A 15,701-nucleotide genomic window follows, 5' to 3' on the forward strand; every position below is an offset into this window, starting at 1 on the left:
ACTGCCCTCAGGAGGATCGTATAGAACGTGTTTTCAGCAGCTCATCAAAACAAAAAGTTTTGTAAGTTAAAAGTTTTCATTTTACATGGTTATACTGCTGTTATAATGTTGATAATTACTTAATATAAATAAACTAAAGCTGTGGTTAATGCCTAAGCAAAATTAAAATAAAATACAGAGTGTGTCTAGGCCCTAGGCCTATTTTGTAGCTAGGCCTAGGCTCGCTCAGACAGGTCGTCCAACCACTCATTCCTAGACGAACCCGCCTGCGAACACAGCAGACTCTGCGATCCACTTAGTTAGGCCTGGGCTAGGCTGATTTTCAGTATTTCGAGTTGAATAGAATAGGTTAGTGTGGTGTTAACTGAACTGTACTTACACTGCATTCAATATTATAAATACAATTCAATTACTTCTAATTAATTTTTTTTTAAAGCAGCAGCAGTGACAGTGTGGATTGTTGGGTTGACTTGTGAGCCTGATGAAGACCCTTCTTCTTAAAACATTTTTTTTTAGAATGACTACATAATTATACCGTAATTGTTTTCAAACTTAATTTATTTTGATATTTTCTATCCTGCAAGCCTTGCCAACAAGATGGCAGACAGGGGCCTAGATGTGTGGGTTCATGACCAGCTTCATGATGTTCTTGGTATCAGTGATCGATACATTGCAGAATTTCTGATAGGGCTTGCAAAAAAGTCCAGTACTTCAACAGCTTTTGTTGAATCTATTGAAAAAACTGGAACAATAGATGTTGATGATCGAACCATTGCATTTGCTAATCAACTTTGGTCAAAGGTACGTCTTAATAAACACCTCTTCTAAATAATCACTCAAAAGAAAGCACCACTCCCCCTTCTCTAATTGATAAAAAAAAAAAAACTTAAGCCCAATTTGGAATAAGCACCCAATAGCTATACGAATGTTTATTTGAAGTGTTAGAAATTTATCATTTTTTACAGATTCCCCGTAAAGTTAGTACGGCAGTTGTAAATCGAGCAAAGGAGAAATCTGCCATCATACAACGACAACAGAATCAAAGTTACAAGGTGTTGTCTGACGATGATGACGATGTTGAAATGCTGCAGACAAAATCTGCAACTAAAAAGGTACAGTATTATCATTCAGCGAAAACTTTGGTGTAATTGTTGCTACAAATTCAGTTGTAAATAGACATAGATCACATTTACTTAGTTTATAAATTCTGATACTTTTCTGTGCCAGACTTAAACCCAGAGCTCTGACAATTAAATACAAAAAGGGACTAAAACCACATAAGATTTTATTTAATGAATGCTGAGCACAGGAATTTAGCTTATTAAGAATTTAACTCCAATGACTGTATTTATAAACTTTAAATTGATGTTTCTTTTGTTTTTTTTTATTTTATTTTAAAAGTCTAGCCAATCCAAGAAACGGAACATTAGGAAAAAAGTGGAAACATCGTCATCTAGTGAAAGTGAGGAAGATGAAAGAGAAAAGTATGTTGAATACTACAGAATAGGAAGATTGATTATTAACAAATAATACCAACAAAAAGAAAAATAATATAAATTCAAAGTGAATTTGATTTTGTGAATTTCCTGGAACTAATTACTTATGAACTTTATTTTTTTTTAGTAAAAAGCTACGATTTAAAGAAGACACAAGTTCAGATTCTGATGAATGGAGCAAAGAAGAGAAGGAAAGAATAAAGGACCTTAAAGAGCGTGATGAGTTTGCAAATAGATTGAAAAAGAAAGACAAAGATAACACTAAAAATGTTCTTGATAAATCAAACAAAGAGGTAATTTCAAACATACACAAATATGATATCATAATCAAGTCCAAATATATGGTCTCATCACATTTTTTTTGTCACATAAAGTTTGATAGTGTAGACAGAAGTTAAGTGAATATCTCATTTACATTAGGTAGTTGAATGGCTTATTAATAATTTATATGTACATATTGTTATTTCTAGGCATATGAAGAAGCCAAGAAACGATTGGAAATGGACGACGAGAACAAAAAGAAAATGATTCCAGATATAAGGAAGAAATCCAGAAGGAAATATCTAGAGATGAGGAAGGGGGACAAATTAGACGAGTTGGAAATGGACGTCCAAGATGATGAATATTTATATTCTGGTGTCGAGTAAGTTATTTTAATTTGATTCAAATCATGTGACAAAGGCAGGAATGAATGTGCACTTAAGTAGAGTGCAAATTCAGAAATATATAGAAAAAGTCTAAACTTCCCAGTGATAATATACTTAAAATTATTTTTTTTTAAATATATGTTTTTATTATAATTGTTTTTAATTTTACAGGTTGACTGAAAAAGAGAAAAGAGATCTTGATTATAAAAAGACTATATTAGATTTAACAAAAAGGTATGATAGAGCAGGAGATAAGGAAAAGGAAGACCGTTACTATATTCCAACAGATGATGCAGTGAGTATGAACTAAAAATGTATCTATTAAGCCATAATAAATCATGTCTGGATAAGCCCATCCTGGAACTATAACCCCATCCCAAATTTGTTTTAATTTGCAGAATGATTTGTAAAGGTAAACCAAACAACTACATTTTGGTTGCTATAAACTTTTGTGGTCAAGTAGGACATGACTAGCATTTTGTTATGTTATTAATGAAATTAGAAAATAATTCTTCTTTTCAGAAACCGCAAGAGAGGTATGTTGAGCCAAAAGGAGATGAGAAAATGGCCGGCTATGAACAGAAGAAATGGGAAGAGGGCCAAATGGCAATTGGACAAATGAGATTTGGCGCCAAAGATGCTAAGAAAAAGGTTAACAAACATTACAGATTTTCTTACTACGGTCAATTCTCCCAAACTTTTATTTGGTTTTTAATTCTTTTGTATCCAATTAAAAATGTGTTGATTTGTAAAGTTTAAAATTTTTTATATAAAGAAACTGGATTATTATATATATATACTGGAATATTTAAGTCAAATATACAGTATTTTTTATAAGAATGTGTAACGATTCATACGTAATACTTTCTTTAATTCGACTTGCTATAAATAATACAAGTAATTTGACAACCTTTTTTCAGCAAACTAAGGAGTATGATTTGGTTGTATTGGATGAATTCGATCAGATAGACTTTGTGAGTGCCTTACAAATGCCTGCCGTAGGTGAACCCCAGGTTAGTGAAATCACGTTCCACAATTTGGTACATATGTAGTAAAATATCACATTTTACTGTTTTAACATTTTGTTAATTTATCATCATTCATTATTGCTGTACATCTTTCTCTCTTTTGCCTTTATTTCCGAGGAGCAAACATAGTTGGGGAGATCAGACCTAGGCTCTGGAAACACCTACCTTTGAACATTATTATTGTGCACCTTTATTTTCAATGACCTTTCATGAGCAATAACTGTTGGAATGGCACTATATAAATCGATTGATTGATATTTACTGTATTTTATAATCGTATTAGGAGGAAGAACCAGAGATATCAAAAGCAGAGAAGAAACGTCTTAGCATGAAAGAGACGAGGGAAAGCTTACCAGTGTTTCCATTCCGTGGAGATCTTCTCCAGGCCATTGAGGAGCATCAGGTGTTGATCATTGAAGGAGAGACAGGCTCAGGCAAGACTACTCAAATTCCACAGTACTTGCATGAAGCTGTAAGTTAGTATATTGTAAATGTTTCCATGAAACATAGACAAATACATTAACAATATTAATTTGATGTTGTACACTAAATAATTAACATAAACCTCATTTATACACCTCTCTCATTTACATACACAACTTATTTACAAATTACATACACCTGATTTTTATATACCCCTCAATTACATACACCTCATTTACATACACCTCATTTACATACACTTCATTTGCATGCACCTAATTTTACATACACCTCATTTACATACACCTCATTTGCATGCACCTAATTTTACATACACCTCATTTACATACACCTCATTTGCATACATATAGTGTACATCTTTAAAAGCATAAAATTAACTATGATAATTATTATTATTTATTTAGTATTAATTTATGCTACTGCATTAAGCTCTGTCTACACTATCAAACTTTATGTCTTATGGCATCATTTTATCATATTCCACTGTTACAGATTAAAATAATGATTTCTTTATAATTATAAAGCTCTGTCTACACTATCAACATTTATGTGAACAAAATTATATGTGCCCATATATGGACATGATGATGTCATATCACTACTAACTATATTTTAGCATATCCCTACTATATTTGGGCACATCACACTTTTTTGATAAAACTAGTTTGATAGTGAAGACAGAGCTTTAGTAATTGTCGTTTTAGGGTTACACTAAGGGTGAGAAGAAGATAGGATGTACTCAGCCTAGACGTGTTGCAGCCATGAGTGTGGCTTCTAGAGTAGCTGATGAAATGGGTGTTAAACTTGGCAATGAGGTAGGCTCCTCTGCATTTATTACTTTTATTATTAAAGTTGTTTTTATTTTAGAGAATCTATCTTGGTGGTTGATATTGCCCTCTTAATTTACTATTGGTACTCCTTGGCCACATGTGCCTAAAGACATAAAATAAATAAAATAAAATAAATGTATACAGTATAACCGCTTCAATATGGCAGCTTTGTAATTTGTTTCTAGGTTGGTTACAGTATTCGATTTGAAGATTGTACATCTGACCGTACGGTTCTTAAGTATATGACTGATGGTATGCTGTTAAGGGAGTTTCTAAGTGAACCAGATCTGGCTGGATACAGGTAACATCACAGTATTTACAGCCAGTAGTAGTAGATAATTTAGTAAGTAGTGAGTAATATGTTAAATGTCATGAAACCGTGCCAATTTAATTGTACAGAAAATTAATTCAAGGACTGCTATCGTTATTTTAATTTGTTTTCTTTTGCCCAATAAGAGGCCGCTACGCATGAATGACCCCCTCATACGGTACAACGGAATATTGTTTTTAAATTCTTAATTTCTACGATTGCAATTTCTGTTTCTTTTTAGTGCGCTAATCATCGATGAAGCCCATGAGAGGACGCTGCATACGGACGTTCTGTTTGGTCTCGTTAAAGACATCGCTCGCTTCAGACCTGATCTCAAACTTTTAATATCTAGTGCAACTTTAGATGCTGAGAAGTTCTCTGATGTAAGTTTTTGCCTTGTGTATTCAACACAAACTAAATATACAGTAGAATCCTTCCTTGTGATAACAACTATTCAAGGGACATTATTCAACCAAATATTATACTACAGTAGGCTTATTAATGAATTTATATCTAAAATGATAGCTTTTTTCTTTCATATTTTTTAGTGGTTTTGTGACATTTTTTATGTTTAAGATACAGTAATAAGTATTAGCTTCTAATTGAAGGCTGCCATGTTTAGGATAATTAAAAACAACATATTTTGATTTGTTTAGTTCTTTGATGATGCTCCTATATTCAGAATACCAGGTAGAAGATTTCCAGTACACATTTACTATACAAAGGTAAGCATAATTTGTGGATTCAGCTTTATTATTAATGGCTAGATAGTTGCACAATTCAATTACTTTAACATTGTATGCCATCATGCATTCTGTAACCTGCATACATGTCTACTAAAATGCTGAACTTACACAGCACACAAGGTTGAAATTGAAGTTAATCTCATGAATCAATGTATTGATGTGTTTTTCTAGGCTCCAGAGGCAGACTATCTAGATGCATGTGTGGTATCTGTGTTACAGATCCATGTATCTCAACCACCTGGAGACGTACTAGTGTTCCTTACAGGCCAAGAGGAGATTGAAACTTGTAGTGAAATGTTACAGGTTAGACATCTATATTCAGTTCAGTTGAACCCCACTATTGGTACACCCCTATTCAGCGAAAACCCCTACTCAGGGACACCCCTTTAGGGACACCCCTGTTGTTGGAGTGGACACTTTCCTGTGTAACGGATCAATTCATTTGTACCAATTATCTGTCAATAAACTATACATCCCTTATATTCTCCTTTCTTATTATTAAACATTCATATATTTATCTTTTTAACAGGAAAGAACAAAGAAACTCGGTTCCAAGATAAAAGAACTAATAATCCTACCAATTTATGCCAACTTGCCCTCTGACCTCCAAGCCAAGATATTCGAACCGACACCACCCGGCGCTAGAAAAGTCGTTCTTGCTACAAACATAGCAGAGACATCATTAACCATTGATGGCATTATCTATGTCATTGATCCTGGGTTCTGCAAACAGAAAAGTTACAATGCCAGGACTGGAATGGAATCTTTGTTAGTCACTCCAATCTCAAAGGTGATACATATTTACTTATTCATTTCAAACTCTGTCTACACTATCAACCTACTCTATGTGACAAAAAAAAGGCAACCAGATGCACTGAAATGCACTAATGTGAATTATTTGTATAATATTGCATAGCTCATTACATCATCTATTGCCACTATTATATTGATGTTGCACTTCATGCTTTCATTTGTCAACTATCTATTATTTTATCATTGTCTTGTAAGGATTGTCTTGACTTTTTTCGTTTACAATACTTTATAAGAATTATTGCGTTTATTATGTGTGATTTAGTCTTTCATTTTTTCCCTTTCTAGGCATCTTCAAACCAGCGAGCTGGTCGTGCTGGACGAGTTGCGGCAGGTAAATGTTTTAGACTTTTCACGGCATGGGCCTATAATCATGAGCTTGAGGAAAACACCATTCCAGAGGTAGGTAGTTCTGTTTTTTAAACTAAAAATTTAACCAAAAAAAAGTCTTTTTTGTGCAGATGTTTTTGTATATTTTACTGTGAATGTAATTTTATGTTATTGGGCCATTTACCTACATTATGTAATTATTATATAAAATTTGAATTTTTTAATTTGTTATTTCAGATTCAAAGAACTAACTTAGGAAATGTTGTGTTATTACTGAAAAGTTTAGGAATAAATGATTTGATTCATTTTGATTTTATGGATCCTCCACCGCACGAAACGTTGGTAATGGCATTAGAGCAGTTGTACGCTCTTGGCGCCCTCAATCATAAAGGTGAACTGACGAAGCTTGGTCGACGTATGGCTGAGTTTCCAGTAGATCCAATGTTATCTAAGATGATTTTAGCATCCGAAAAGTAAGTTGATATATTTTTAAAATTTCATCTGGTTCATAGATTATTACGGCCAATGCTATGATTGGTTTCATTTTCACTCTATTTATATTTAATGTCCATATTTCCATGTTACATAAAGGTATCAATGCTCAGAAGAGATCCTCAGCATAACAGCTATGTTGTCAGTCAACGCTTCTATCTTCTATCGGCCTAAAGACAAGATAGTTCATGCGGACAATGCAAGGGTCAATTTCTTTGTGGCCGGAGGTGACCATCTGACACTCCTCAATGTATACAACCAGGTCAGTTCATTGTTTTAATCTTTGTAGTTGGTTAATATCATCCTTATCATTGTCGTTATCATATTTCATTTCTTAAGCTCTGTCTACACTATGAAACTAGTTTGACAAAAAAAGTGTGATATGCCCAAATATGGTAGTGATATGACATCATCATGTTCTTTATATAGGCACATCACATGTTTTTGTCACATAAAGCTTGATAGTGTAGACAGAGCTTAAGTTCTGTAATTGGCTTATTTACTGCCTGTGCTAAAATAAACTGAAAATATGCTTGTGTTATTTCAGTGGGTTGAAACAGGACACTCGACACAGTGGTGTTTTGAGAACTTCATACAACATAGATCAATGAAGAGGGCGCGTGATGTGCGTGATCAACTTGTTGGACTGATGGAGCGGGTTGAAATTCCTTCTACAACTAACCCACAAGATACAATTGCAATTCGCAAGGTAACATACCGTGTTTATTCAAATAAACACAATAATTATATATAAAGAAGTGATAAAATACAGTAAAAGGTGTTTATTTGTAAGGAAAAAAATTGCCATGGTGAAATATTGTATTATAACTGTGATATCTACACTCATAGTCTTGATTACAGTTTATAATTTGTTCTAATTTCTCTTTTGTTTATAATTAATTTCAATTTGCGTTGCAGGCAGTTACAGCTGGCTTTTTCTATCACACGGCCAAGTTCAGCAAAGGAGGCCATTACAAGACTGTGAAGCATCAACAGTCTGTCATGATTCATCCAAACAGTAGTTTATTTGAGGAGCAGCCTAGATGGGTCATCTACTTTGAACTTGTCTTTACAACCAAAGAATTTATGAGACAGGTAAGTGATTTCAGGAGTGACATTTTCTCTATTTCATATGTATCCGACAGCGAGTAACTCACCAGTTACAGGATGGATAAACTATTTAATAATTTATCGTGCTTATAAACTAAGTCTCATTTGAGGCAAAGGGAGTGGAGTTGAAAGAGTCTGGAGTTACAACCATGGCACTTCAATCATGGCATTACTTAGGTGAGGATTGAACCCGGATTGGAAGGCAAGCACATTAATCACCAAGCTACAGTTCCACTACCATTCCACACGACATTCCAACACTCATTCGGTTGAGTGCATTTAACCATTATCTTAAGAACACTATTTAACTGGTTATATAAAATTTGTTCCAATTCTGCTTCCAAGATATTTTGTGTAGTTTAATCACATGGTAATTATTCAGTAATTTGCTTAACAGGTACATGCCTAACAATACAAGAGGAATCCATTTTGAAAGCTTTATTTGTTTTGCAGGTAATTGAGATTGAGAACCAGTGGTTGTTAGAAGTAGCACCTCATTATTACAAATCAAAAGAACTGGAAGATGGTTCGAGTCGTAAAATGCCCAAAAATACAGGAAAATCACGAGATGATAGGTGAAGGTTTACAGCCAATTTTCCTCAGTGAAATGTTACATGTTGGAAAATGGTATTAAACGATGGAAAGAAATTGAAGTAAAGATGATGTCTCTTTGTGCTGTGATTCATTGTCACAAGCAATCAGGAAGATGCACATTGTATGCCGAGATCACAACAACATTCATTTGTTTTTAGTATGATTAAATCAGTCTGAAATTGTCCACTGATTCCAGCATCAATAGTGAATTGATGGTATCAGACAAACACGATAGCACAGTACAGACCATACTTGCTGTCTTTATTGTGACGAAAAAAAATTGTCTAAAAAGCACATTTTCTTGCTGAAAGGAAAATTACAAGATGCCTCAGCTGAAATGATGCAAGGAGTATTGGTCATATGGTTAGGAGATAGAGGACAAATGTTTGTGTTAGTATTATTGTAATATAGATAGATATTCACGAAAAAAAAAATCATTATTATCATGCCTCAATCAGATGTGGATTCATGTTACCCCTCCTGAACAGTTTGGAGAATTTGGAGAAAAACAGTTATTATTGTTATGCATCGTTTATTATAAAACAGAACCCTTTCATGTTTCAGACCAGTATGTCCAGAATTAGACTAGGAGGAGAAAAGCAGTGTTTGAATCCCTTCACATATAGGTGTTACAGTACATCCTTTTCAATGTAAAATGTGTGTATAAGGTCTTATCACCAGCATTGAACCCAGATATTGGAAGTAAACCATTAATAAATAAATAGTTTAAATTGTAACTTAATGCTTGTTAACAATTTGATTACTGTAAATTATGTATATAATATCATAAATTTTTTTAATAAAAAAATGTTTTCAGTAATACTATTGGTATTTTTGATTTATAGAATGATGAATGAATGATATAATAATACACTTTTAATTAACAATCAAATCTAAATATTTACAATTACATACCTATTTTACTCAATTTACTTACAACAAGTACTTAATTAATGTATTACATATTTTAAAAATTATTTAAATTTCAATACAATTGCTTATCATGAACAATATTGAGATAAGCTGGTCCTATTGTTGTTTTGGCCGGGTACGTTGGCCCTTGGGCTCACTGAAGCGTGACTTTACGACGTGACGTGGCTGCATACTGAGAGAGAAAGGACACGGGAAAAAACGATCACAAACCGGGCGGCAGCGAACACGAAAAGAAGAGATCTAGCTAAGGCCTAGCCTAGGTGATTTTTGTTGTTGGAAATTAGCAATTAACCGAACAATCATGGTGTCTAATATTAAAATTTCACCTGTTGGATTTGCAGTGATCTTTATTATCAGTGGCTGTATTGTACTGTATACTCAAAAAGTTTGGAGGTACCAGTCATTTGAAATGAAGAGCACACCGGAGCAAATAAGCCTGAAAGAACTCTTGTCTGTGAGTATCGAGATGGCCGAGAAGGGAGGCCTAGAAGTTGTTCAAGTTATGAATGAAAAGAAGTTAAACGAAAAAAGTAAAGGTGAAACAAAGGAAGGCGCAAATAATCCTGTAACTGACGGTGATATGCGATCTCACCGAATAATGACACATGGAATGAAAAAAGCATTTCCAAACTTAAAGGTAAAAATAAATTAAAAATAACTTGTCTAGGCCTAGAGGCCTAGCCTTAGTTTAGCGTAGCTAAGTAAGATGGGAGCGCTTTAATTAGGCCTACAAACTAGGCCTACAGTATGTGGCTAGGCTAGTAGTAGTCCTATCCTTTCATACAGCAGGGACCAGAAGACTAGTCTCAAATTCTCGAAACCTGCCAAGGAGAGCAAGCTCACTTAATTCAGAGGGAAGACCATTCCAAAGTTTACAGAATATAGGAAAGAGTGAAGCCTAGTATATTACATACTATACTATTACTAGCATTGCGCTGTGCAATTTGATATTAAACTCCGCTGCTGCTGCGTGTAATTTTTGGAAACAAAATTAGCAAAGCTAATTATGTATAAACATCGTGTAAAACATACAGATCACACTCCATAATAATGACAATTTTAAGCCTTCAACTGTATTTGCTTTCCTTTAGGTAATTTCAGAAGAACATGAGACTGTGACATGGGATGAATCCAAAGTGACAATGCCAAAGATGAACCGTGATGAAGTGAAGTCAATCACAGGTGATACTGTCATCAGTACTGGAGATATCACAGTCTGGATCGACCCCCTGGATGCCACTCAAGAATATACAGGTACATTTTAATTATACTTGTTAAATAGCTTATATGACCCTTCATTTTCTTCTTTTTCACTAATTATTGTATAGACGTTTGGGGGATCTGAGTACGAACAATTGTTTTGTTTTACATCACAACAAGTTAAAATCACATGTATAGTATAGAGTATAAATAATTCGATAAACATTTGGTTAAGAGGGTAACCATCAATCATCATTTCATTCATTTTATTTTGGAAAATAATTTCCTCTTGCCAAAATAGAAATTTGATACCTGACCATATGGAGTCAATATTATAGTCCCTTATCTGAGAAGACTAGTTCTACTGGTTAGAACAATGGAAGTACTGCTCAACTGCTGGCCATTCAATGCTAAACTTTTATGTAATGGATTATTATCCCAGGTGCCCAAAGTTTTGTTTTAAACGGTTATGCTCCCTTTTATTTATCTCCTCTTTCTTCAATACTCATTCTATGTATCAGTACAGTACATCATGATTTGTATGTATATGTTCCATATATAATATACAGTGTAATAAAAATTGCTTTCATTTTCTTTTTGACAGAGGAGTTGTTACAGTATGTTACTACCATGGTATGTGTAGCTGTCAAAGGGGATCCTATTATAGGTGTTATTCACAAACCATTCCTCAGTAATGGACAAAAGACAAGTAAGATTGCCACCTCTAATAGGATTGTTTTTAAATACCTGTTTTGTATTCCGCTCTGTACAATTAAACCTTGCGTTTTCATACATTTCTAATTTACTCATTCCATATAAACCTGCAATCATCAAACAGAAGTATTTTCACCATACCACAAACTTCAAATTCATGTGGTAACCGCTTTTGCTCTTCCATTTCTTTGTAACCAACTTCTGGAACATGTTAACTTAAAACCTTTATCACTAGCTTGGATTCTTACTTTTTTTACACCATGGTTTTTTTTGTATTGTTGTCAATGCGCCATGAGCATCTCCTTTTTGACACACAGTTTTCCATATTACTATTTTGTAAGGTGTGAAATGTCTCATTGCATATCATCTTTATCTATCAATATCCCATCTTTATCATCACTCGGTCCATGGTTCTGGTGGTAGAACTTCTGAGATAAGGACTATAAACCATAGGTCCAGTGTACACATGTAGCTCATGTGCACTTTCGAGACGAGTAGGAGGTTACCCCGGTGTACTAGTACACACACAGCCACTGTCGCACACAGCCACTTATTACTGGGCCCTCTGGGAGAACAGTCTTTGACTGAAGAGGTTACCCAGTATAAATAAATATCAATCAAATGAGTGAGTTAATATCTAACATTTAAAAACAAAAATTCAATTTTGTTATTGTTTAGAGTGGGCGTGGCTGGACATGGCAAAGTCTAACGGCTTAGAGAAACCTAAAGAACGGGCGGACCAGGCTTCTAACCCAAAGATTATTGTATCTAGAAGTCACAAAGGCGAGGTTGAAACAGTGGCACATAAATCATTTGGTGAAACCACAGAAGTTATCCCAGCAGGGGGAGCAGGTACGTTAAAAACAATGGTATCCTTGTCAATTTACAAACAATATAATATACAAATATTGAATGTTTATGAGTTCTGTTTATTCTCTCAATAGGTTATAAAGTTTTGTCGTTGTACGATGGAACGGCCGATGCTTACATCCACACTACGCTGATCAAGAAATGGGATATATGTGCTGGCGACGCTATCCTACGTGCATCGCACGAACAAATGACGAACTTAAAGGGCGAGCTGATAAATTACGAACATAAAGGTCCTGGAGATGAGAAAAACGAACATGGTTTGTTAGCTTCGTTACACGATCACCAACTATTTTTGGAGAAACTAGAGGCAGTGGTAAAGGCTTAAAATGATTTTTAGGTAAACTCTATGTATTCAATTTATTTACCTAATGAATATCAATGTAGTTCTATAAATCATTATTACATAGGATACATTCATTAGAAAAGATAAGCAATGCAATGAATTATTTATTAGAAAGAAAAATGCTGCAAGCATGCATACAGGTACATCGTAGCATTGGCCATAGTAAAGGGTCTTTCACATCTGTTCCGGCGCCGGCAAATCCAATCGAACGTCAATGTTTCGTTTTTACGCGGCTAAACGCATATCAATTGGCGCATAGCCATGTGGAGTGTGTGTGGAGAAAACGAAACATTGGCATTTGCTTCGCCGGATTGGAATCGTGCCGGAACAGGTGTGAAAGGCCCTTAATACTGTTATGATTTTCACAGTAGAACTCTTCCTTGGGACACTTCCTAATTATTACCAAGTTTAAAAAACAGGCCCCTGGGGCTATTCTCAGTCATTTATGGTAATAATGATTCAATTTGTTGTGGTGAATGGGTTTATAAATTTATTTTTTTTATATAATAACATTATATTAATACTAAAATTATTTCAGTACAATATTGCAATGCTGTATTATGAATGTCCAGCAAGGTGTATTTGAATCTAATTTTGATAATTAACATAAAAAATGATATAATATTATGAGAATACTATGTGAAAATGTAATGTTATCTTGGTTTGAACATGGACCTATAAATTAGACTTTAATATAGCTCCATGGTTTGAGTAACTGAATTTGTACAATTTGCCTGCCTTGAGGTCTACTAACAATTGACAACTTACTTAGTATGTCTTATATCATGTTTTTCTCTACATAGTTTCTTTGTCAGTATAATTAAAAACAATATTTTTTAATCTAAAATATTATATTTCTTAATGGTGTAAATTTTAATGGGAAATACTATGTGTTAATGTAATTTATTTAATGATATTAAATGTCAATTTATTAAGAATTTATATTAAATATAAACATACATGGTTCTTATTACTAGTAAATTCTAATATTACAATTATTCTAATATTTATTGCAATTTTACTAAAAATTAAAGAGGCTTAAGAACATTCTTGAATAATTGTGGAATAAAATTGTAATTTTCATTTATGTAAATCAATATGAGAGAGAACAAAGACAATGTAGATAACAATGACATAGCTTAGGGTAAATTGCATTGGACCATTGAGGTATAAATATACCTACATGATTGGACATGCATACATCAACCCCAGTAGGACATGTATTTTTGTTTTCCTCAACTGTCCAGGCCGTCTTTTTTATCCTCTCGCTACGACCTTGTAAAACAGATTTGTTGTAAAATGGTTCTCTTTATTTTTGTAATCATTGTCGGTGTTGGTATGTAAATAAGGCCTAAATTGTTTGTTTGCTCTCAAATGCTCTGCACTTGCAAACAAACCTCCTTTTCAGATCTAATGTTAGTCTATAGTATTGTGTTAGAGTTAGTTATAAACATATTGCTTATGTTCAGTGTTTTTGTATGACATGGATTTATGATTTTTGTATATTTCTTGATCACTAGCAATATGAAATTGAATTAAATCATATTTTGTGAAGAAATTGGAATTTGATTATATTGTATTTTTTTTAGTTTGTGAGTGGCGGGGATAAGTCAATAATAATAATAGAAGAACATTTTACCATTATTCTTCAATATTGTAGTCTTTAAAAACGTCAACTTCATCGTTGTGACGCTTGTTGCGACGCATGTTAACGGTGATCGACTCCCGACAACATAAGTCACAGTAGTCGCACGCCTCTCTCCTCCCGGGCGGAAAGACCAGCTCAGGTGCGGTAGGCCTAATTGGTGTCAAAACATCGGTAAGCTTAGCTAAATTAATATATTTTTCTTTTAATTATTATAGACTATCGTATTTGTAAGGGCCTAGGCTTACTACCTAATCTAGGCCTAGTTATTAGGCTATTAATAATTTTATTAATAATTATAGGCCTAGGCTAGGCTAGGCCTAGGCCTAGTATAGCTATAGCTAGGCCATAAGCTAGGCCTAGCTCTAGGGCTAGTTGTTAGGCTATTAATAATATTATTATAGGCTAGGCTTAGTATAGCTAGGTCTAGCTCTAGGGCCAGGCCTAGGCTAGCCTAGCCCAGAACGACTAGGGCCTAGATGCTCTAATAAGAGGCCTAGCCAAGACGGGACCGCCAAGACCACCTACTAGTAGGCCTACCATAATCATAAACCATAGCTACTGTAGGCCATAACAGAAGCTTGGGCCTAGCCTCGGAGAGGATGCTTTACCTAGCTAGGCCCTGCCTAGACTAGAGGCCTAGTCTAGCCTAGCTTGGCTAGACAAAAAAGTAATAATTTCGTTAATAATTTTTTTTTTAAACTTTCAGTTCAGCATTTCTGCATTGGCTCTTCCTAAGCAAAAACATAAACAATGGAGAATGAAATAAAGGTGAGGACATTATTTGAAATTGATATGCAGTACAGTAATCTTTTGTATTCCAAGTTTGGGACAGAGATTTCACAAGGGTAACTGAATCTGAGCTCAGGGCAAGGAAATCGACCAATGAATGTAGTGTATTATATAATCTTGGCAGTAACTGAAGCCCTGTTAATCTTTATAAAATTGTTTTAATGTTTTTCCCCACCAAATATAGCACCATCTAGCACAAAGATCATCAGATGTCCTGCTAAATTATCGATCCTGAGTAGAGAAAAGATTTAATGTATTTGTAAACAACTTCAAACATTATTTTTTAGAGCCTGAAAGAAGAGAATAAACAGTTAAAAGAAGAACTTGCGGAGCTGAGGTGAGTGGTCTACCTACAATAGAACCC

The 15,701-nt window shown here is 34.2% G+C and overlaps 3 protein-coding genes across 4 annotated transcripts in view; all 3 read left to right on the top strand.

Annotated features, from left to right (window-relative positions):
* LOC144854770 (uncharacterized) overlaps positions 1–15,701 on the top strand; it is a 37,482-nt gene that overhangs the window by 16,275 nt on the left and 5,506 nt on the right. The window contains exons 1-3 of one of the 2 annotated variants that reach the window (XM_078712743.1): positions 14,636–14,719; positions 15,255–15,316; positions 15,625–15,674. In XM_078712743.1, coding sequence (XP_078568869.1) covers positions 15,299–15,316; positions 15,625–15,674 — 68 coding nt within the window. In that variant the 5' untranslated portion in view covers positions 14,636–14,719; positions 15,255–15,298. Of the gene's footprint in view, positions 1–14,635; positions 14,720–15,254; positions 15,317–15,624; positions 15,675–15,701 lie in introns of those variants that run through there. The other variant, XM_078712744.1, reaches the window with a different exon arrangement.
* LOC144854762 (pre-mRNA-splicing factor ATP-dependent RNA helicase DHX16-like) lies at positions 13–9,583 on the top strand. The gene is made up of 22 exons (XM_078712729.1): positions 13–61; positions 585–801; positions 966–1,112; positions 1,402–1,484; positions 1,624–1,789; positions 1,967–2,139; positions 2,315–2,438; positions 2,666–2,794; positions 3,064–3,156; positions 3,455–3,643; positions 4,320–4,430; positions 4,631–4,746; positions 4,997–5,138; positions 5,412–5,480; positions 5,673–5,804; positions 6,031–6,291; positions 6,600–6,713; positions 6,879–7,114; positions 7,233–7,395; positions 7,681–7,842; positions 8,052–8,228; positions 8,697–9,583. Exons 2-22 carry the CDS (start codon positions 598–600, stop codon positions 8,820–8,822), a joined length of 3,117 nt encoding a protein of 1,038 aa, XP_078568855.1. The 5' UTR covers positions 13–61; positions 585–597; the 3' UTR covers positions 8,823–9,583.
* Positions 9,969–14,464, top strand: LOC144854783 (inositol monophosphatase 3-like). Its single transcript, XM_078712765.1, has 5 exons — positions 9,969–10,407; positions 10,862–11,024; positions 11,575–11,679; positions 12,363–12,536; positions 12,629–14,464. The coding sequence occupies exons 1-5, from the start codon at positions 10,072–10,074 to the stop codon at positions 12,880–12,882; spliced, it is 1,032 nt and encodes a 343-aa protein (XP_078568891.1). The 5' UTR covers positions 9,969–10,071; the 3' UTR covers positions 12,883–14,464.

This window comes from Antedon bifida, chromosome 10 (assembly GCF_963402885.1).
Source record: "Antedon bifida chromosome 10, ecAntBifi1.1, whole genome shotgun sequence".
In the NCBI taxonomy this organism is placed as follows: domain Eukaryota; kingdom Metazoa; phylum Echinodermata; class Crinoidea; order Comatulida; family Antedonidae; genus Antedon; species Antedon bifida.

Bases quoted from the DNA above. Each gene is read 5' to 3' on its own strand.
- LOC144854762 (XM_078712729.1), top strand. From the start codon at position 598: ATGGCAGACAGGGGCCTAGATGTGTGGGTTCATGACCAGCTTCATGAT. The intron at 802-965 runs GTACGTCTTAAT...CATTTTTTACAG, and splicing joins CTAATCAACTTTGGTCAAAG to ATTCCCCGTAAAGTTAGTAC. The intron at 7,115-7,232 runs GTAAGTTGATAT...TGTTACATAAAG, and splicing joins ATGATTTTAGCATCCGAAAA to GTATCAATGCTCAGAAGAGA.
- LOC144854783 (XM_078712765.1), top strand. From the start codon at position 10,072: ATGGTGTCTAATATTAAAATTTCACCTGTTGGATTTGCAGTGATCTTT. The intron at 11,025-11,574 runs GTACATTTTAAT...TCTTTTTGACAG, and splicing joins TGCCACTCAAGAATATACAG to AGGAGTTGTTACAGTATGTT. The intron at 12,537-12,628 runs GTACGTTAAAAA...TTCTCTCAATAG, and splicing joins TATCCCAGCAGGGGGAGCAG to GTTATAAAGTTTTGTCGTTG.